General features: G+C 41.3%; 1 protein-coding gene across 3 annotated transcripts in view; it reads right to left on the bottom strand.

The window, feature by feature from the left end:
• ARHGEF26 (Rho guanine nucleotide exchange factor 26) overlaps window positions 1-22,939 on the bottom strand; it is a 76,985-nt gene that overhangs the window by 22,533 nt on the left and 31,513 nt on the right. For all 3 annotated transcript variants that reach the window (XM_083504025.1, XM_083504026.1, XM_083504027.1), the window contains 5 exons: window positions 16,399-16,551; window positions 14,390-14,519; window positions 11,253-11,327; window positions 5,574-5,663; window positions 3,796-3,950 (listed from right to left, as the gene is read on the bottom strand). In XM_083504025.1, the coding sequence (XP_083360151.1) occupies window positions 3,796-3,950; window positions 5,574-5,663; window positions 11,253-11,327; window positions 14,390-14,519; window positions 16,399-16,551 (603 nt within the window). The remainder of the gene's footprint in view (window positions 1-3,795; window positions 3,951-5,573; window positions 5,664-11,252; window positions 11,328-14,389; window positions 14,520-16,398; window positions 16,552-22,939) is intronic.

The raw sequence follows: 22,939 nt of genomic DNA, 5'->3' as shown, positions 1-22,939 counted from the left end.
GCCTGAAGTTGTGCTTTTACTATCTCCCTCTTAACAAACTCCCAGCCATCATGAACTCCCTTTCCTTTTAGTATTACTGTCCATGGGATCTCACCCAGCACTTCCCTAAGTTTTATGAAGTCGGCTTTCTTAAAGTCAAGAAATTGAGTCCTAGTATGCTTGGCTGCTCCTTTCCACTGTATAGTAAACTTCAGAAGAGCATAATCACTCGCGCCTAATGATCCTTCCACTTCTACCCCACTAACCAGGTCATCAACATTGGTTAGGACCAGATCTAAAATGGCTGTTCCTCTTGTTGCTTCTCCCACTTTCTGGACAATGAAGTTGTCTGCAAGGCCAGTGAAGAATCTGTTTGACCTTATGCTCTTAGCTGAGTTTGACATCCAACAAATATCCGGGTAATTGAAGTCCCCCATTACTACTATCTCCCTTCCTTTTGCATGCTTGGCCATCTGTTCCAGGAAGGCATCATCTATGTCCTCCGTTTGGCTTGGGGATCTATAGTAAACTCCCACAATGAGGTCACTGTTATTCTTCTCTCCCTTAATTTTGACCCAAATGCTCTCACTTTGGGTTTGAGGTTCTAAATCTTGGATCTCTTCACGGGTATACACATCCCTGACATATAACACCACTCCTCCTCCTTTCTTGTCTGGTCTGTTTCTCTGAAATAGATTGTATCCCTCCATTATTACATTCCAATCGTGGGACTTATCCCACCAGGTTTCAGTGATGCCTATTATGTCATATTTAGTTTGCTGTACCAAGAGCTCAAGCTCATCTTGTTTATTTCCCATGCTTTGCGCATTATTGTACAGACATTGAAGTCCATTAATCATTCCCCCGTGTCTCTTATTTAAGGATTTTTTCCTCCCACCACTAGGTCTGCGTGCTGTTTGCTCCATTTGGTCTATGACATTTGGATGATCATCTTCATCAATTGATAGACTCCTACCTTCAGGAGCACTGTCTCCCTCCCCCACATTAGTCAGTTTAAAGCCCTCCTGATGAGGTTTCTGAGATTTTTGGCAAAAACATTCCTCTCAACCGTTGTGAGGTGCAGCCCATCGCTTGCCAGAAGTCCATCTTCAAGAAACTGAAGTCCGTGATCTAAGAATCCAAACCGTTCCTGTTTACACCATTTGCGAAGCCAGCTGTTCACTTCCACTATTTTCCCCTCTCTCCCTGGGCCACGTCGTTCAACTGGGAGGACAGACGAGATGACAATTTGTGCATTTAGTTGCTTCAATTTCCTGCCGAGAGCCTCGTAGTCTCTTTTGATCTTCTGGAGGCTATTGCTTGCAGTGTCATTGGTTCCCACATGAACCAAGAGGAAGGGGTATTCGTCAGTGGGTTTTATGATTCCTTGCAGTCGTTCAGTTACATCTTGGATCTTAGCCCCGGGGAGAAACCACACTTCCCGAGACATCTTGTCAGGCCCACAGATCACTGCTTCTGTTCCCCTCAGTAGGGAATCCCCTATCACCACTACACGCCTCCTCTTAGGTTTGGTCGGGGTTCTTCCGTGAGCTGTCCGTTCCAAGGTCGCCTGCACATTCCCTGAGGACTGACTTTGCTGCTCGTCTTCATATACCTGATCGACTGTAATGAGGGAGAGATCCTCAAATGGAGTCTGCTCTTCATCTTCCATGCTAGGGGAGAGGACCTCAAAGCGATAAAAAAGTTCAGTGTTCAATCTCTGGGTCAGGAAGAATAGATATCACTACTGCAGCTGTTTTCTCCTGTTGATTAAAACCAAGTGAAGGCTGCATCCAGCAACCCTCTGCTCACGCAGCAGACTTCCATTTCCAGTTGGGCGACCCTCTGGAGCAGATTTAGGGGATTTGCAGGGAGAGTAGAGGAAAGGAAAGTGCCATTGTGTGAGCAGCTGGATACAATCTCCAAGCTTTGTACTTTCAGGACCAAAGAAAGTTTAGTGTGGCGAGTGAGAGATGATGCCACTCACTTTCCTGACATGAATCAACTGCTATTCACTCCAGGTAAGTAGCTAACTGCATCTAATTGCTACAGGTCTCTAACCCTGAAGCCCTAGGGTCGCTAGGGTCCCTGAGAGGACATCCCAGGGGCAAAAGGAAGCATCAGATTGCCCTCTGTGTCTCTCAAGGCACAGAGAGAGGTCCAGCCTCAAAGACGCTTTCTTTCAGCTGCTGTGAAAACCTCCATTGACCTATTGGCATTGTGGCGCCAATGTCAGTAGAACCAAGAAGGGAGATAATTATGTCAGCCTTGGAACTGGCTTAGTGAAGTTCCCTCCCAATGTTCTCAAAGGATGTGGCATCAAAATAGCTTCCAGCTCCCTCTGCTTTCCCCACTTTAGGATTGCAGCCTAAAAATATGAAATCACGATAAGTCTCAGAGCCATCCCAAATTTACATAACTATAAAAAAATGTGTGTTAAATTAATGACTTCAAAAGAAAACCCACCGTCTTTCCTCTGTGGCTTTACTTGGGAACAGACATATACAGGTTTGCAGCATGGATGTGCATTTTACACCATTCCAAAGACTCAGGTTATATAACTAATACAAATAAAATACCCCATTGAAGTAAGACATAGAAACAACAATGTACCAACCTCCAACGCTAACAACATTTGAAGTGGTACTTCTCAAACATTTTGAAATGGAACCTGCCTGTAAACCAACTCAGCCTTTCAAGACCCCATTTATAAACTAACTACGCCTTTAGAGCCCCTATCGCAGGAACAAATCATGACCCACAGTTCAAGAAGCACAAGCGTAAAGAACCATCAAAGTATGTCTAATGCTGCATTTTATCTTCTTATAGATGCTTAGTACTAAACCTGAGTAAATCTCATTGCTCGAATGCCTTTCAGCTTGCTTGCTCGATGTTAAGAGTTACATCTAATTCTTTTAATGATGTTATCTGGTATGCAAAGAATTTGCAATCTTCTTCTTTAAAATGTACACACAGTATTAACCCAGTGCTAAAAGTATTCCTATCGACAAGACAAACCTGCCATGTACTAGCAATCTATGGCTGGATTAATTTTACATCCAATCACCATCACTGGCTGAAGCTTACACCTGTAAGTCCAGTTGAATGCACAGACCGATTAAGTAGATAAAATATTTTAAAGGAGAGCAGGAGGCTGAAAAAGACGTACAAAGGAACTTGCATGAGTTGCCACGTGTCTTTCAAGCATTACACATGTACTCTTCTCTTTACTCCCCTGAATGCCCCATACAATGTGCCCTAAATCCACATCTAAAAGAGGGAGAGCAGGCAGCTACCATATTTTTCGCTCTATAGGGCGCACCGGAGCATAGGACGCACCTTGTTTTAGAGGGGGAGAACAAGATAAAAAAATCCTCCCCCTCTCTGCTCAGCGCCCCTTCAGCGAAGCGGCAGGAGAAACAGAGCCCCTTCCATTTCTCCTCCCGCTTGGCTGAAGGGGCGTTGCGCAGCTCTCCCTCTCTGCTGAAGCCAGGAGAGGCTTGCTCTCCCGGCTTCAGCAAAAGGAACCCGAAGCCTCCGGAGCGCAGCAGGACCTCCCGCTGCGCTCCAGAGGCTTCAGGCGGCTATCCCTGAAGCCTTCGGAGCGCAGCGTGAGTTCAGCTTCCTTCGGCGGGAACTCGCGCTGCGCTCCAAAGGCTTATTGCTGAAGCCAAGGATCCTGCATTTGCTCCATAGGACGCACACACACTTCCCCTTAATTTTTGGAGGGGAAAAAGTGCATCCTATAGAGTGAAAAATATGGTATCTATCTATTTTTCCAGTGTAACAGACTCACGTATCCAGTGCAGGGCTTACCTTTTCTTTTTTGTGATAATGAGGACATCATTGAAGAGGAAGAAGTACACTTGTTGCTTAGAAGTCCTTTTAGAAAAAAGCCCAGTGTCTTCCACATACGCTATCAATTCACCTCTTTTCACTAGCCATCGGGAAGAAGAAACCAATGGAAATGGCTACAAAGTAAGGAAATTGCAATTAAGCCCCTAGTAAGATTTTGTGGTATGTTTCCCCACCTCCCCCAGAGAGATGCGTGCACATTTATAATAATCTCTGAGCTCCTTCCAAACCTAGATTTCTGAATACAAAAGGAAAGGAGGAATGCTCTAAAATAATTCCTGAAATAAGTAGTCACTTCAGCTTTTCAAATACCACAATTAGATCAAACAATTTATAAATCATGCAATCTGGTTTACATTAAGAACAAAAGGCACCATCATAATGCAAACCAGCCCTGAGGGCTTTGGAGCGCTTTGTGGCAGGTTGGAAACTGCAAAAAGAAATAAATATCTAATAACATTTTAAAAACAACAACAACCACTCCTAAGTGAGAGTTTTCATTTGTCCATGTTTAGCAAATGACTCAAAGTTTTCTTCTATATGAGCAAAGTATGTTTCTGATTTTGAATAGAAAATGTATGTATCTTTAAAAAAATTCCAAAGAGTATGGGCAGTATCCCAACTAAACAGTTATGCTATTGCAGCAACTTTTAGCTGTGCAAAACAGGTTTGCATTAACCATCATTTAAGTGTTGGAGCTGCATGGAACAAACACGGTTCAAATAGGTTCCCTTTCTCTTCAGCCTCTCTGCTTGAAAGTTGACTAACAAGTCTTACCACTGTTGGCTCACTAAGCTACATCCTGGTTTCTCTGTATATTTAGAATTTTAACCAAGGTTAGGAAACAGTCTGGGCTGCACTACCCACTGAAATGGGTTACGAGTGATATCCAACTAAGTCAATTTCAGATGGTCTATTTATCTGAATATGACCGATATTAGTTATTGCTGTATGTCTGCCCTATGCTCCAAAATTCAAGCTAATTACAATTAAACAGATTTTGCCATTGTATCACTGTACAAGCGTTTAGCATTGTGTGTGTGTGTGTGTGTGTGTGTGTGAGAGAGAGAGAGAGAGAGAGAGAGAGAGAGAGAGAGAGAGAGAGAGTTGTCTTAAACACACATTAAAGTTCTTCAACAAGCAAAAACAAACATGCAGAAAGAGAAAACAATTATTTCCAGGACTCTTTATATTACACTGAATAGGAATTATAGTACAGTCGTACCTTGGAAGTCGAATGGAATCCGTTCCAGAAGTCTGTTTGACTTCCAAAATGTTCAGAAGCCAAAGTACGGCTTCTGATTGGCTGCAGGAAGCTCCTGCAGCCAATAGGAAGCCAAAGAAGTCGCATCAGACATCCGGGCTCCAAAGAATGTTCGCAAACCGCAACAGTCACTTCCGGGTTTGCAGTGTTTGGGATCCAAGGTACGACTGTGTATGATTATCTGAGGCAAATGTTCAGGTAAGGGAATGTATGTGTTAAAAAAAAAACCAATCATTTTCCTGCTCGGTTTGAGTAACTAGACTTCCATCAGGAGATAAGTCCCTTGTTCTGCATGCTTCAAGCACCACTGCCAATTTCAGAATATCAACTTATTTGCCACCTCCTAGAACATCATATCAACAACCTCTAATTCCCCAGATAATAAACTGAGTTTACTCTAGCTGTGACAGCCCATCATTAAAACTAAGCAAAGGTTAAAGTTTGCACAACAGAAGTATGAAGGCAAATATCACACCTTGATTTTGAATTCCAGCTGGGAGTTGATAGTGTACATCATTTCTGTCCTTTCCATTGTTCGAGCACCTTCATTGCAGAGGCGAACCAACTGGGAAAGAAGACATTTTATTCAACTGATGTTATTTATATCCATTAAGCTTTCTTGCTTCTCCGTACTATTGCACTATTTTTCAGAGATTCAGAACAGTGGAAAGCGAAAGGGCGGTCAAAGGGATTTGAAAAGCACTTACTTTACAGATAACTTATCACAAATTAGCCTTTCCTGCAAACAATTTATATTTTATTAAAAAGAACTGCTGTTCACATCAATTTTGAAAACACCGGGCTATAGCCACCCCTACTATTGCACAATTCCCTTTGCCTCTTCAGTCACAAACCACAACTCCTTTATGTTTCCTATGCAAAACTTAGAACCCTGATTATGTGTCACCTTGGTAAACATGTTTTCGAAACATGAATATGGGGTAGTAATTTGTAGGGAACAATCTTTGACCAGGACTGGGTGGTTCTTCTCTAGAAATATGCTTCTTGGGCTGTTTTCAGCCTTCAAACAGGCTTGCTTCCAGTCTCAAAGCACAGCTACAAAAAAGACAGTCTAGGAACATTTGCCAAGAAGAAATTATGGACAGTTTTAACTTCTCCCACTTTCTGATTTTCCCCTACAAGCACCATGCACCCCCACCCCCCAGCAAGCCACAACATTAGCATTACAAGATAGACTATCTGTCTCAAAACATGAAATTCTATCCTCAGTCCCAGTATAAAGAATAGCAGGTAAACATTTGGACACAAAATGTGGGGCATTTCAAGGAAAGACAGAAACCAGAGTTGGCATCAATGTGCTCCATACACCCTGAGCTTGACTCAAGTATTCATCATTTCATTCTTTGTTCCATGATGTTAATTTATTCTTTTATCTACTGCTCAGACACGCTTGCAATGGGAAACATGGACCAAGCCACAGTGCAATGCCACTGTTACTTTAATATATGTGGATAACAAAGGGTACATTCTAGTCAATTTTAAGCACCTTGAAGCCCTGCCGACTTAACTTTGGCAGGATAAGACCTCAAGTAAGGAAACATTGTGGGTTAAAGCACTTGTGCTGTTGCATTACATATAAGCCACATTAGCAAATCACAGCCACATACTTTTGTGTGTTTTTCAGAAATCAGTCAGGTTTTTAAAAAAAGGTAACAAAGCCAAGTAGTCTGGTTCATACGTAACACAAAATTTTAATGTTAGACTACAAGAATGAGCCTCAGGGTCACACACACCCTTCTCATCTGCAAGCATGAAAAGGAGACTGGAAGCCTTGATCCTTGGTTCAAATCAGTGTTTCCAGCTGTTTGTGGACTACCCCTCCTGTCATCCCTAGCTAGCAGGATGATGGGATTTGTAGTAAAAAAACAAACAAACAGTTGGAGACCCAAGTTTGGGAAACACTCGTTTAAGCGAACCAGATGTTTTTCATTGCACCTGAAGATGAATCATCTTTTTTTAAAAAAAACTAGCTAAGGAAAAATCAGGATCCCACTTTAGGCTCCTGCTTGTTCCTTTGTAGCCCCCACCCACTTACCCACACTGCATCTGCAGTCATGTACGATGTCATGTGTAGGGTGGCTGGGTGCACCAAAATGACCTCGTGAGCCAAATGGGAAGGCCTAGAAGGCCAGGTTTGGCCCACAGGCTACTCCTGATTTAAACTTACTGGCCTGTCCTTTTCAGATGAAGCAACAGCCAGCCATTAGTTTAAAAATGGAAGTGGATACTTTCCCCTCTGCTCTCCTCTTCCAGTGCAGCAATGAAGTGACTGGAAGCAGATGAACCAAAGGCTTGCCCATGATTGTCTTCTTATCATTATTGTTTAGAACAGGCACCCCCAAACTCGGCCCTCCAGATGTTTTGGGAATACAATTCCCATCATCCCTGACCACTGGTCCTGTTAGCTAGAAATGATGGGAGTTGTAGTCCCAAAACATCTGGAGGGCCGAGTTTGGGGGTACCTGATTTAGAATTACATATGAACCAAGCCAGTGATACCTTTTAAAAATAAAGGTGCCTAATCAAGTTTTGTAATTAATATTGAACATTTAACTAACACTTGCAATACCGCTGGTGTCTTCTGAAGACCTTTTTATGCCAACAAGCCTATGCTGTTATTTAAATTTCTTGATTAGCGTGACATTTTAATGATTAATTTGTATTGCTTTTATGGTGTTTTATTGTGTGTATTTGCACACCTCCATGATATTTTACACAAGTTGGCGGTATGCAAATACAGTGGTACCTCGGGTTAAGTACTTAATTCATTCCAGAGGTCCATACTTAACTTGAAACTGTTCTTAACCTGAAGCACCACTTTAGCTAATGGGGCCTCCTGCTGCCGCCACACCGCCGGAGCACGATTTCTGTTCTCATCCTGAACAAAGTTCTTAACCTGAGGTAATATTTCTGGGTTAGCGGAGTCTGTAACCTGAAGCGTATGTAACCTGAAGCGTATGTAACCCAAGGTACCACTGTTCTTTTATTAATCATGGTGAGGAACAGAAAATGGGGGATTTTTTGGGGGGGGGTGTGGAAAGTTTATAAGATTTTTTTCTCTCGTTCTTCCCCCCCTAAAGAAATGATCAAAACTCCTGAACCACAATAGTGTAGGCCATCGACTCACACCGTTTCCCACAAAAAGCATCATTAAGAAAGATATTGATGGTGAGCACTATTGCCTTTGCCAATACTCGCTACAACAGCAATAAAGCAAGTGATTTCTATATATGTCCCTATTATGGCTTTACAGACCTACCCTACCCCATTTTCAGGGGAGAAGGAATCCACCTGGAGCTTCTGCGATAGAAAGCAGTTACGTTAGCAATTTCTATTTCTAGCGATTTTGTGTGTAGGAGGCATATTAAGCTATTTTCTCCCTAGTAGCCAATGAATTCAGTGCAAGTAATGAGTAATTTGGAGAAGATGAAGATAAAGACTTTTTAAAAAGGCCCTAAGGGTATATTCTGCCTGAGAACTATTTGGCAAACTGTTAGCAAGCCATCAGAAGCATTTTTTATGAGCCAAAGATAAAAGTCAGGCTTATCAGTGATAATTTAGTGACAACCTCACAGGGTGAAGCAGTACTAGGCAAGGGAAATGGAATTTCTTCTCCTCTTTCCTGGTCTGAATTTTATGCACATCACTCTGCTGTCCTCACAGTTAACTCTCAAAATATTGCCTGCATAATATTACCTTGCAACATCAACGTGCAAAGTTTGTCCCTCAATAACCGTATCTGATTTAACCAATTTCCGTATTTCTCCCCCCACCCCTATAACATTACTTTTTGCTTTCTAAATCCCACTGTTTTAAAAAGTGGAAATTTGCCTGCATATTAACAACTTAAGTGTAGTCCAGAATGCACATAGTCTTAGGCAAAGTCCAACTTTAAAAAGCTGGAATGCATATATCCAAAACATAAAAACCCAGCCCTTCTGATGTGTCTATATTCTGATGTACCTATTTTCTTCTTTTCTTTCTTTACTGATTTTTTTGTTTTACTGATTTTGTTGTTGTAATAAACAATTAACTATCCCAAAATCTTTACCCACTGTTCTTACTCCTTGATCCACAAGCAAAATGGGAAGGGAGAAAACAGGGCAGGGTGGGGGAAGCTCTGGGGCATTTGCTCAGGCTATATATGAATGAGGAAAAATAAGATAGATAAAATAAGGTAGAATGGGGAAAAACAAAGTAGAGGAAATAAGGGGATTAAAGGTGAAGCGCTGGAATGGTGAATGCATGACAACACTGGAGATAATTGCAAGGCAATAGTGAGATATGTAAAAGTCAGGTTGCATGGGAAGAAAGCTCTTCTTTACTAATGCAGCTGTTGTAATCCACCATATTTTGGGTGCCCATAAGAAGGTAATATAGCTAAGGCTCTATAAATTCACTCATACACTTCCTAGTACTGAGTACCCTGGTATATTCAGCAAAACACGGCTTGCAGGAGAGAAACCACACCTCCTTTCAGCGGCGTAGCAACCCACACCGGCACCTGGGGTGGATCCAAGCTGTTGAGCTTAAAACAGTCACAAAATGGTGGCAGATCAAGGCAGTTGGGCAAAAATCAGCTGGAAATTACTGACATCATATTCTGTTGATATTAAATCCATCATTGGGAATTGCTAAATTCTTCGCCAGCCTTCTCCTTGTGGCAAGCTTTCATCCCACTAAGTACAGACATTTGCTCTGGAGGCACTGTAACCCAGCCTCCCCGTGTAGGCAAAATTTGCTGATCCAGGGGCTCTAACAATGGGAAGCGTTTTTCCTTTACCCCTTACCACTGTCACAGGCCTCTAAAAATTTCTACCCTTCTTCTGTAACTCCTTCTCCCTTTCTTTTATACTCACCTTGTGCCCTATTCACTCCCTCGAATCAGTGAACATTTCTCTCCCTCTCATTCTTTACCTTTCCTACCCACTAAAAAAGCCTCTCACTCTTTTCCTCTTCCTTTTCGTTCTGAGTTTATTTAAAATCATACTAATTACAATTAGTAACATTAGCCTTTAATTTCAGTTTCTAATTTTACTTCAACACCTCTTCTGGCTCTTTTCATTCAGAGGAAGGAGAATTTCCTTCCTGCCTCCTCCCGGCTAAACTTTTCTCTCTGCTACATTTATTCAGCATGCAAGGAGTTTCTGGTGCTGGCACTGGTCCAATCGAAAGGCTGTGACGCAGCCAGGAGACTAGTAAAGGCAAATGACAAGACACACAACATGCTGTGGCACTGAGGTCTGCATGAAAGTGGCTCAAGATCCACCGATGGTGGAAATTAGCCAGGTACCAAAATATGTGGAACGGTGGCTTTTGCTGAATGAGTTTTAGATACGAGCCTTGAGCGTTGTTCTTTCTCCAGAACAACTGGGACAGACAAGAGTCTCAATTATCCCGGGTTAAGCAGTTCAGAGGGACGTGGGTGGCGCTGTGGGTTAAACCACAGAGCCTAGGACTTGTCGATCAGAAGGTCGGCAGTTCGAATCCCTGTGACGGGGTGAGCTCCCGTTGCCCGGTCCCTGCTCCTGCCAACCTAGCAGTTTGAAAGCACGTCAAAGTGCAAGTAAATAAATAGGTTCCACTTCGGTGGGAAGGTAAACGGCGTTTCCATGCGCTGCTCTGGTTCGCCAGAAGCGGCTTAGTCATGCTGGCCACATGACCCGGAAGCTGTACGTCGGCTCCCTTGGCCAATAAAGCGAGATGAGCGCTGCAACCCCAGAGTTGGCCACGACTGGACCTAATGGTCAGGGGTCCCTTTACCTTTACCTTAAGCAGTTCAGAACATCAAAGATTCAGGCCACTGACATTACAATAATGGCATACTGATTTAGTTAAGCATTTCAGCCATAAATTAACCTATATTAAAAATTATTTACACCAAGAACCATGTTGTTCTCCATTTCCAGCTTTGTAATGGACTAAAAAAAACACACACACACACCATTAATAGAAATGTCTCATGTAATTCTGATGGAAATGTAGCTGCATGGAATGTACGTAGGTGTTGTGATCCACGGAGCTCAGCAAGTCTTACTTCAAGTAAGTGTGCATGATTGGGCTTCAGCCAAAACATCAAAAAGTTATACGGAAAGTTTGGACAATGGATACAGAACAGAGGCTCTAAACCTACCTTGCTTACTTCTTTTAAAGCTCGTTTGCAAGCTTCGTATTTTGGTGACTCTTTGGGCGTTTTCTGGCAAATAGTCTGAAACAAGGAGCAAGCCTATTTAGAGGGGTGTAAATTAAGGTTCACAGTGATACGGCATTTCATATTGTATTTGCACAAAGCTGAAAAGTTCAATATTGCAGGGCATGTGTGGGGAATTTCTCGCCCTCCAGATGATGCTGAAGTGCAACTCCCATCACTCCTAGCCGTTGGCCATGCCTTCTACTGTTAATGGGAGTTGAAGTGCAGCAACATAATGAGGGCCAAAGATCTCCCAAGATCTGTTATCAAGAATCAAAATGTACCACCACCCAGAGAACCAATGGGAACATGGTGAGGTATGTTGTTATTTCTTTCCAGGAGTTACCATTAATTTGAAACTCAGTCTCAATACTTGATAAGAGGGAAGGATTACCTTCTGATTGACTAAGGGAAGTGGTTGGACCCCTGGGTGACAAGGGAGTCAAAGGTGGTAGTAAAGGAGAATTGCAGAAAAAGCTGAATAAACTCTTCACATCTGTCTTCACAATGAAATATACAGTGCATATCCCAGTGCCTGAACTAACTTCTGCAGGAAGGGAGTCTGAGGCACCCAGTGGTGACAACAGATTAAGCTCTAGGCCTAATGGAGAAAAGCTGGAAAATCACTGAGTCGAGATGGTACCCATCCAGAAATCCTCAAATACTTCCAATGCCTCTGAATACTACCTGTTGGGAATTGCAGGTGGTGCAGGGTGCTCTTGTGCTCATATCCTGTTTTCAGACTTCTCGCAAGTATATGGTTGGCCACTGTGAGAACAGGATGCTTAACTAGATGCGCCATTGGCCAGATCCAGCAAACTCTTATGTTCTTACCTCTAACCAGGAAGAAGTCCCCCAAACCCCATTTTCAGTTATACTTAACACACTTCCCTCCCTTCCTTTCTACTTCCAAGATGGAAATGCCTCCTTCCCATCCCAATGCCAACTCCAACAAGAAACTGATTCCAAGTATTTCATTAGCGAAGCACCAATATATTTGCAATTCAGAACTTCTGAGATAGCAAATGTAATTCAAAAATTTCTCTTTCTGAGGAACACCATAAAAGTAAAAGGAGTCTGATCGTTACAGCAACATTTTGTAGACTTGCTTTCATTAGCAAGCTATGAAAACAGAACCAGAACCAAAGCAAACATCCTGCACTGATATGTTTCTAATGACGAGGGGGACGTAGTATGTTTTTTTGTGAGAGAAGCCAAAACGCTATATTAAACAGTTCCCTTGCAGTATGTTGCTTTTACAGGCGGAATGCAGTTCGGAGAATAATGATTCCTGAATTTCTGGCACACAGACCTGAGCAAAATTAATTACAACGAAAAGGTCTTCATGAAGAACAGACCTAGTGCTGATTGGTATAGAGAGTTATGGAGGCAGGAGATCTACCTCCTGCTGAGCCACTCAGACCTTTGCAGTTTAGATTTTGCCTCTGTCGTTAACCAGGGACAGTAGTAAAGTTTTTGAAGTAAAGAGGGTATCAACTTTGTGAAACACTTGATCCTTTTAAAAGTTTAATGTATTGCCATCACAATTATGCCAAAGCTGAAATTACTGCATAGGCTGCTAAATAGCTTCTGAGCTAAGTTCAAGGTGCTGGTACAGGTGTGCAAATCCATATACAGCTCTGATGTCAGAATCAAGCCTTCATTGTAGCAGCACCTACCTGAACTCCCTCCTACTATATCAGACAACTGTCTTATTCTGGTACCTGTTGGAGATGTTCCTCTTCTTCTAAGCAAATACAAATTTCAGCTCTTTCTGTTTGCTATATGCAATCAATTTTAAATACTCTGAAGTGTCTGGATGAGGATTTATTTTGGGAAACACTTCTCAATGAAACAATTTTTTTGCATCAATCGTTAAGGCTGAAACCCTGATGCGCAGCAATTTATTTAAAAAAGGGAATGTTAGCAATTAAGATGACTAAGAACTATATTTTAGATTTCTTAAATTTGACTGCCTTTTACAGAAGTTCTCAACAGAGTGCTTTCACAGAAGTAAATTAGTGCTTTCTCCTAATTACACCCTAGTTGATGGAGCATTACTTTAGACATATGACAACTGGTTTAAAATTGACTATTTTTTACTTGAAACTGCTATGAAAACTTCTTTCATATAATTTCCCCTCTTAAACTGAGAATTGTTTTCCGACCTTCAGCTATAAAAGCCATTGCTTCAGTATTTTACAAGTAAATACAGTGGTACCTCTGGTTACGAACTTAATTCGTTCTGGAGGTCTGTTCTTAACCTGAAACTGTTCTTAACCTGAGGTACCACTTTAGCTAATGGGGCCTCCTGCTGCTGCCACCGCGCCACGATTTCTGTTCTCATCCTGAGGTAAAGTTCTTAACCGGAGGTACTACTTCCAGGTTAGTGGAGTCTGTAACCTGAGGTGTTTGTAACCCAAGGTACCACTGTAATGACCTTCTAATAATAATAATAATGATAATGATAATGATAATGATAATAATAATAAAAAGTCCCAACATAAAAAGAATTTTGCTGGATGAGGCCAAAGGCCTATCTAGGCCGCCATCTTGTTTCCCACAGTGGACAAACAGATGCCTATAGGAAGCCCTCAAGCAGGCAATAATCCTGTCCCACAGTTGTCCCTAACTGCTATTGAGAAGCATGGTGCATCTGAGCATGGAGTTATGACCATCATGACAAGTAACTATTGATAGTCATCCTTCATCAAAGAAACATCAAATTCAGGGACAGAAGTAAGGCCCATTACTGGCAAGAGTGCGGGGAAAACAATGACTGCAATCCAACGCACAGTTAATATACCTAAATCCAAGAGAGGTTGATGGGACCTAGGCTGCCCAGCAGAAAGTCTCCCTCAGACCAGCAATCACATGCCTGAGCAGACATCAGGTGTTAACAATGTCCAAATCAGGGCACTCATGCCAAAAATGAATAGGAAAACCTAGACTTTTTCTTAACAACAAAGCAATCAACTGTAAAGAAAAGCTGAGCTAAAATGGTGGTGGCAGCAGCCAAAGCATGGTTTCTAAAACCAACTTTAAATACAGATATACAGTTTGAAATATGCCGCTCTTACATCCATCAGCAGCGGAAGTCGCGTGACCCTCTGCATTGGGAGAATGAGGAAAGAAATCATAGGTAAGTTTCTGCATTCTTCTTGGGACTCAATCCGCGACAATACTTCCTTGAATGCTGGATTTGTAGCCCTAACCAAAAACAACAATAATTTTAAAGAGAGAATTAATTTAGAAGTTACTTATGAATCCTATGAATTTTTTGTTCGGTTGTTTGTCAGGTACTTTCCCAGAAACCGTGCTAATGCTTTTCTGTGCCTAAGAATCCCCAACCTCATGTGGACATTGCTGAGCTAGGTGGACCCATGGTCTGACTTAGTATAAGGAAGCTTCCTATGTTTCTACACATGGAAATGCATCATGAAACAGCAGGCACTGCTTCTCCTGTGTCACTGATAGGAACTAAGGAACACAGAAAGATCCCTTACACTGAGTCCATCAAGCTCTGTACTGTCTACTATGGCTGGCAGATGCTCCTCGGGCTTTCAGACAGAGGTCTCTTCCCAGCCCAATCTTTAGACGTTGGAAACGGTACCTGGGACCTCCTGCCTGCAAAGCACATTGCTCTGCCAATGAGCACTGGTTCTTCATCCACCAAATTCCTCAACTACTTTCCTCTCTTGTTTGTTACAGGACAAATTCACAAGAGGCTGAGGGGAAAGGTGAGCAAGAGGAAGGACTGGTGAAGAAATGGGGTTTGAGGATCAGCAGCTAGAAACTCCTTCAATGCCTTGTACCATTTTGCATCTATAGAAACCATTTACAGGCAAGGAACATGCAACTCTATGGCCACATTCGAATTTCTGCTCAATAAGCTGACATATGAATGAGTTTTTAGCCTACGTGCACACACCCTTCGTTCTTCCCTTTGCCTAAACCAGTAAACAAACCAGGAACTCCTTCCTTCCATTAGCTATGGTGTCCCATTCCACCCAAACTGGAAAAGTGTTGTTAGCAGCTTCAGAACAAGGCAGGGATAGTCATCTGTGGTTTCAAGCTGGCTAAATATCCCGACTTTTGTTCTGAAGCTATTAACTAGAAACTTGTTCCAGTTTAGTAAAATACAGTTCACTGAAGAACTTTGGAGTTTGCTTGCCATTTTTGGACAAAGGGCTTGTTCGTGCTTTGGCAGATTAAGTCAAAATATTATCACCTGAACTCGTGTGTGTGTGTGTGTGTGTGTGTGTGTGTGTGTGTGTGTGTGTAATCAATCTTTCAAATCTCCAGTAATAGCATTAAATGCAGGATTTGAGCAAAATCAAGATCTCTGCAGCTAGGGCAACCCACCTCCCGCCGTGAGTTCTGCTGAATGAAGCAGAACATATTAAGGAACTATGAATTATGAATAATGTTAACTGCCTAATTCAGACCTTGTCCTTTTAAGTTGCAAACATTTGAATTAAAAGGGCTATTTCATTTATCAGGGAAAGGGAACTTCAGGCCCAGGTGGAAATGTGGTCCTCCTGAACTCTCTACAGTGGTACCTTGGTTCTTGAACTTAATCCGTTCCGGGAGTCCGTTCAACTCCTGAAACTGCTCAAAAACCAAGGAGCAGCTTCCAATTGGTTGAAGGAGCTTCCTGCACTCAAGCGGAAGCCACATTGGACGTTCAGCTTCTGAAAAACGTTCCCAAACCAGAACACTTACTTCTGGGTTTGTGGCATTTGGGAGCCGATTTGTTCAGCAACCAAGCCATTTGGGAACCAAGGTTTGACTGTATATGGTCCCTGGGACTCTCCCGAGGCTATACTCTTTACTTGCCCTACCCTTTGGCCTCCTTGAGTGTTTTTGCCTGTCTGGAATATGCTGCTGAACTCTTATAATGCTTCTTTGCTAGTCTTGGAATTACCCGATAGTAGAAACGTAAAATTTACATTTGTTGCTTTGCCTTTGGCTCTACTCACCACACCCATGTGGCCCCACTGGACGATTTTACAGAAGGAAATGGGCTCATCAGGATAAAAAAAAAGATTGTATACCCATGATATAAATAGCAACTTCAATTACTTACAGTAGTTTCTGGAGTGTTCGCTGCTGGTAGACTTCATTTGTGCAATATTTCACATAAGGGTCAAAGGTTGATGCAGTATGCTTTTCCACAATATCACTGATATCATCTATGAAGATATTATTCTGATGCCTTGCTTCAAGCTCTCTAAAGAACCTAAAATGGAACAGGGCAAATTTACAAAACATAATTTATCAGTATATTATCTGAAAGGCTAAGAGGTCTTTAAGCGACTTCATAACCAAATAATTATATGCTGCAGCAAAGAGATAACTAGAACAGCCTACAGAATCTCATGCCAGAGCCATGACCTGTCTCTTTCTCTGAAAATAATACATATGCTTTTATTGCCAGTAGAAATTGGTGTCCGTGTGTGTGTGTGTGTGTGAGAGAGAGAGAGAGAGAGAGAGAGAGAGAGAGAGAGAGAAAGAAAGAGAGAGAGAGAGAGAGAGAGAGAGAGAGAGAGAGAATGGAAGATAAATGAATAACCTACTACAATACAAAAATTCCTTCCAGTAGCACCTTAAAGACCAACTAAGTTAGTTCTGTTTCAGTGTATCTGAAGAAGTGTGCATGCACACGAAAGCTCATACCAAGAACTAACTTAGTTGGTCTTTAAGGTGCTACTGGAAGGAATTTTTTTATTTTCACTATGGCAGACCAACACGGCTACCTATCTGTAAATACCACAATACAGATGACAAACCAACATATTTCACTGACTATATTACAAGGAACTGAACCAAAAGGAATGTAGGACTATGAATTCATTTTGAATAAAGGAAAGCTTAAACTGAATGGAGCCCATTCCTTGCTTATTTGTACCATTTGAGATGGGCATGGGAGATTAGCTGCCTTGAGTGGCAACAGGAACAAGTTGACAGCTTGTCTTGGCAGCTGCCACCCACCCCCACCCCATGCTCCAGATGCTGTATTGTTTTCATGCACTGTTCTCCCCCACCAAAAAAAGGTAGTTACCATTTCCCCCAAAAATGTACAAAAATGACACAATGTATAGCAAAGATAGCTTATGTAGCGAAGTTGAATTTGAATTACAAAACTAATGAAATTGTAATGAATTTATATCAAAGTTGTAATGAATATGAATGGCATACTGAAACAGACTGAATTTTTTTGCACACCTCTAGTTCAAGCAATATACCCATTGTATTGCTTCTATGTAAAAATGAAAATATAGAAGGTGTAAAGTATTCATGAATCGTATAAACTGAACTGCTAATGCATTCAAGATTTTTATGATAAACAGATCCAAATGGAGATGAAATCATGTTTTCTATAAAATGTTGCATACTTTCTATGCTATTTTATTCACAGTGAAAATATAAAGTCCTCAAATAATATAAACACCATGCAGAAATTTGAATGTAAGTGTTCCACTCAAATGTAACTTCACAGCACTTATCTAGAGAACATGATGTGTCTACTTCCTATGTTTCCGCTACTGTAAAAAAGAACCATGAAATTTGTTCTCTGTAGCCAAGTGGACTTTTTATACCTTTATTCCTATTATTTCCTTGAAGACTGCTGTTACTGCAAGCCAAGGTTTGGTTTGTGGCTTCGCTGGATTCTAATCTTTGAAATATCTGGTTATGTGTTATTTCTTATATTACTTATTGCATGCTGCTATTTGTAGGTTTTTAAAGTAATTGAATTTATATCAATATATAACTCCTGGGCAACTATTTGTGTTAAGTTGTGGATGAACATATCAGACGACACAGCAATTCTTCAAACAGCTCTTGTTTATTCACAGGCCAGGACAGAACTGAACTGAAGGGGTCAGTCAGCCTGCTTATATAGAGCTCCAGTACCACATTACTGTAACAACTTTCTAAAACTATCCAATCATTGAACGTCACTTTCGATCCTTCATTTGCATAACTATCTACAGTATCCATCCAATCACTGAACGTCACTTTCGATCCTTCATTTGCATAACTATCTACAGTATCCCCCTGCTGGCCCAGGGTCAGAACTTCAGTACATAACAATTTATATGTTACTTAAATAGTGGGAGAGCAAGCCACAACTTATGGTGCACCAAGCCAAATATTAAGTACAAGGAGTTGAACAGTGACCTGTTTTTGCTGCCCATGACTGCAATAATGATGATGATGTATAGCCAAGCACCAAATCCACAAGTTGTGTTTAGTAAATTACTGCTGTTTTTGGAAGGAAGAGCCACAGCTCAGTGGTAGAACATCTGATTTACATGCAGAAGGTCCCAGGTTCAAACCCTAGCATTTCCTGGTAGAGCTGGAAGAAACTCCAATCTGAAACCCTGGAGAGCCACTGCCAATCAATTTAGACAACACTGAACTAGATAGTCTCATGTTATTACTCGGTATAAGGCAGCTTCCTGTATTTAGGAGAACCTTTGAAAGAAACCCAGGTGTTATGGGTTCCAGAAGAGTACTGCTGTTTTCAGTGCTACAGTGACTTGATAATTTCCCAATGGTAGTAGGGTGGCCTTACCAGAGCATCCAGAGCAGCTTCAGTAGCAAAGGATCAAAGCTGCCATATGAATGAGAACAGTTGTTGATGCAGAATTTTTCGTTTCCCAGCTTTTGCCCACAGACTTGCACCCTAACCACACAGACTCCACTTGCCACCCCAGACAGCAGGCTACTCCAGTACCACAGATCTATGAGTGGGAGACCTGTTTGTGTATATAGATTGCATTTGGTAGATCTAAGCCAACCATGACCAAACTTGACCCTCCAGCTGTTTTGGGACTACAGTTCCCATCATCCCTGACCACTGCTCCTGTTAGCTAGGGATGATGGTAGTTGTAGTCCCAAAACAGCTGGAGGGCCAAATTTGACCATGCCTGACTAAAGCAAACAACCGAACGTTTTGAACTATCACTTTGGCATATGCTCTATTGGCAAAAATTTGCTTACACTGGAGAAGAAATTGGTTTCATTATTTGACATTTTATGATCTGAAGACATGTTGGACATTCAAACAATTGTGAATTTAAAGCACTGGCTATAAAATTTATGTAATGTCTTCAGAGAGGAGCAGTTTGTAGGAAGTTGAGATTAAGTCAGGAAAGCACAGGATAAATAATCTTTTCTCTTAAAGTAATTTGGTGCATCTAAACATTGGTTAATAGTTCAACAATGTACATAAACCTTTTATCTGTAAAGCTAAAATAAAGCCTCATATATTTCCTCACAGGAAAGATCAGCAATTTGGTTGGGGATAAGATATCGTAATAACGCTTATGGGTCCATTTAAAATTGAGTCTAAAGCCCTTTTAACAATGCAAAGGGATTCCTTTAAGTGCTTTCCTCTTATCACTAAGAAGGTTATGAGATTAATTTAAGTTTAAACTAAACAAGTTCATGACAGCATATTCTTTTCCCATCTATCTCCTCATTAAAATAAATATCTGCTCTGCAATAATCTAATCTAACTCATTCTGCTTATTCCCATGATGCTCCATTGACCCAACTAAAATGTATACACGGCTCTTTTGCTCTCACTAGTCAAAGAAAAGTTGAGTTTTAATCAATCTTTCTTGCCCAATGAGAAAGTGAGGTCTCTCTGAAAATGTTTTCTACTTTAATTAGCCAGCTCTTGTTGAAGGGCTTTACCATGGAGTCAATATGTTGCTCTGCAAGTTCTTTTCAATTAAGACCAATGCAGAGGCCTCAGTGTTTTATTGGGTCCAACGGAACTTAAAGCAGAAATGCAACTGTGTCTGAAGCACATGGTTCTGATCCAGCATTTCCTTGCATAAATAAGATCTTGGATGCATGCACAAAACTCCACATTCACAAACTTATCTCTGCAGTATCAAAAACGGTTTGGAGCAACTTCTCCCACTGCAGTAAAGAGGGCTGTGTCAGCCACTGGACCATAGTATGCTGTTTCTGAACAAGAGATGGCTTTCAACAACTAATGTCATAGTCATTCTACAGCATATGCACTGGGTGAGCCAGCAAAGCTGTTATGGGTCTTGTATCTAGCCCTGCCTCTGAAACACTGGAGTCTGCGGGTGCTAATGTATCCTATTTTGTTTAACCCACCTGGGAAACCCCTGCAGCACTCTCGTTGCATATTGTTCACATGTCTCCAGTGTCAACCTCCAAATAATGATGCAGAAAAGGAGGGAGAAAATGTGCATCTTTATAATCACCTGGGTAAAGTTGATCTGAATTTTACAGAGAGAGAGGGAGCTGTCATTTTTGGCATCTGATACTAGAAGGCTTCCAGATCTTTCTGGACACCAGTTGCTATCAGCCCCAGCCAGCAATCATATCAGCCAAATGATTGCTGACCATTGGCCATGCAAGCTGGGGCTGATGGGAACTGGTGTCCAGAAAGATCTGAAGGGCTACAGTATCAGAGTATACATCCATAGGTCCATAGGTTTCCCACCCCTATCCCCCCCCCCCATGATACTGTGTGGCTCCATCTTTAAAAGGTACTGTTGAGAGAAGCTGCTTATGGGAGTTCAGTTCCTAACAGGAAGTTTAGGGCCAACAAAAATAAAAGCAAGTGTTTTCAAAAGGGTACATTCATGAGTATAATGCTCTGCAAGAACCAGGTGTCTACTATTTATGGTCGCCTGTCACCAGTCATCTGTCATGTGCTAGGGACATGTCCAAAGGACATGGTGAACTAAGTGATGGGCTTCAGAATGGAAACTTTGGTTCAAAAGAAAATGAAAACAGGTTGACATTTGTTGTAACTTCATACACTTTATAACAACTGATTAAAACTGTCAACCCTTCTTCCAAGACCTTTGGTGAACTTTCGTTCTGTTTATAAATTCTCTTTTTCCTTGCTTTCATGTGGGCCTCTTATGTTGCAACACTCCATGATACAGTCCACACAGAAAAAGCAGCCTTCTCATTATACACTAACGATGTACAATGCTTAAGTTCTATAAAACGACCACAAATGGCTTCCTTTTTACAAATTCAATTGAAAGACCCAAATTTAATACAGCCTGTATACACAAACTTATTTCTGCACCCAAATCTCTGTTGCAGGGTCAAAGCGAAAGTGTACAAGGTTGATGGTTTTTTTTAATGAACACTAAATTCCATTCAGTTCCAGCTGATAAGAGATTCTTCTTATGCACCAAAAAATAATCAATGCAAGAAGACCTGGCAAAGTTACGCCGAAGGCTGCACTCTTTCAAATATATTTAACATGACCAGCTGATGACATATTTCACAATACATATCTAAACCTAACAGGAATGGAATATTTACCTACTTTCATGCCATACCACTTATACAATTCAGTTGCAACTCAGTGGTGTTATGCTCAATTTAGAAAACTAAAAGTGGCTCAACAAAAGTGTTATTTAAAAACACACACCTAACCATAAAAAGGTACTAGGTACAGCAGCTACTAAATTACCTGCCTTAGTTAAAGCATGGATTCAAATTCCTAGGACTCATCTGTACATATTACACAGTAAACGGGATAAAAGCAAAAGCTTTTTCTGAACTTTGTTCCCAGTAACAGAGCAATGGAGGCGGAGCTGGTTTCCATAACAACCTTTTGTCACCATGTGACAAAAGCTTTTCTTTTACGACACATGATCGTATTGCAATCCTAATCCCTACTGAAAGCACTTTGATAAAACATAATAACCTTTGTCAGAACACCTTTGTACACTCTGAAATGTTTTCAAAGGAAGCACAAAATTACAAGCCAGAAACATTAGTAAACAACTGAAACAATTGTTTTTACTATTTCTCCTCTTAACACATGGCACATTTGCCATGGTGTATGTGCACGTTTGTGTTAACGATGTGAAATAATTATATAACTAAAACATCCGTGCAAAAGGTGCACTGTCATTATCTAAATAGTTAGTAACTCTGATTATTTCAGATAATTTTGCAAATAGTTCAGCAACTTGTCACTGAGACTGAACGGTCAGCTAGATTAGCATGGTTAGCTTCCCAACCACATGTAACATTCATTAGTCTTGGATAATTAAACTACCAACACTAGGCTTTAGCTATTTAAATGGAGCTGACAATCTTATTAAGTAGAATTAGGACACTGCAAAAATATAAACAGAGAAAGCCACGGAGATCTGAGGAGGGAGAGTTCATGATGGATGAACTGCTTTTCCATCTCTAGGTATGTTTGTTTTTAATTCCCCTTCTATTTACCACAATGAGGGTAAACGGATGATGCCACTCCAGAGCTGGCAAAAGTTTTCCGGCTGGTTTGTCAGGGAAAACCAAGGTTTTCCAGAAGCCACCTGCTCTATTCAACCCCTGAGCAATCAAGAAGCAGTGAATCTCCTTCTCCGACTGCCTCCCTGTCTGACGACAACAGAAAAGTTCAGCAGCCTCCACAGTTGCCCTCTTCAGGAAACCTGGGATTGCTCCCTAAAAGATATATGAAAAAGATTTGTAACAGTGCTTACTGTCAACAACAGTAAGTATGGGAAACACATGAAAAGGCTAGAGAGACTGAAAGGGAGTGCTGAGGAAAAAGCGGGCATTTGAAAGAAGTGATGGTAATTATCAGTTTAGAGGCA

This window comes from Podarcis liolepis (assembly GCF_965112155.1).
Source record: "Podarcis liolepis genome assembly, chromosome: 5".
In the NCBI taxonomy this organism is placed as follows: domain Eukaryota; kingdom Metazoa; phylum Chordata; class Lepidosauria; order Squamata; family Lacertidae; genus Podarcis; species Podarcis liolepis.
This window is presented reverse-complemented; position numbering and strand designations above follow the sequence as displayed.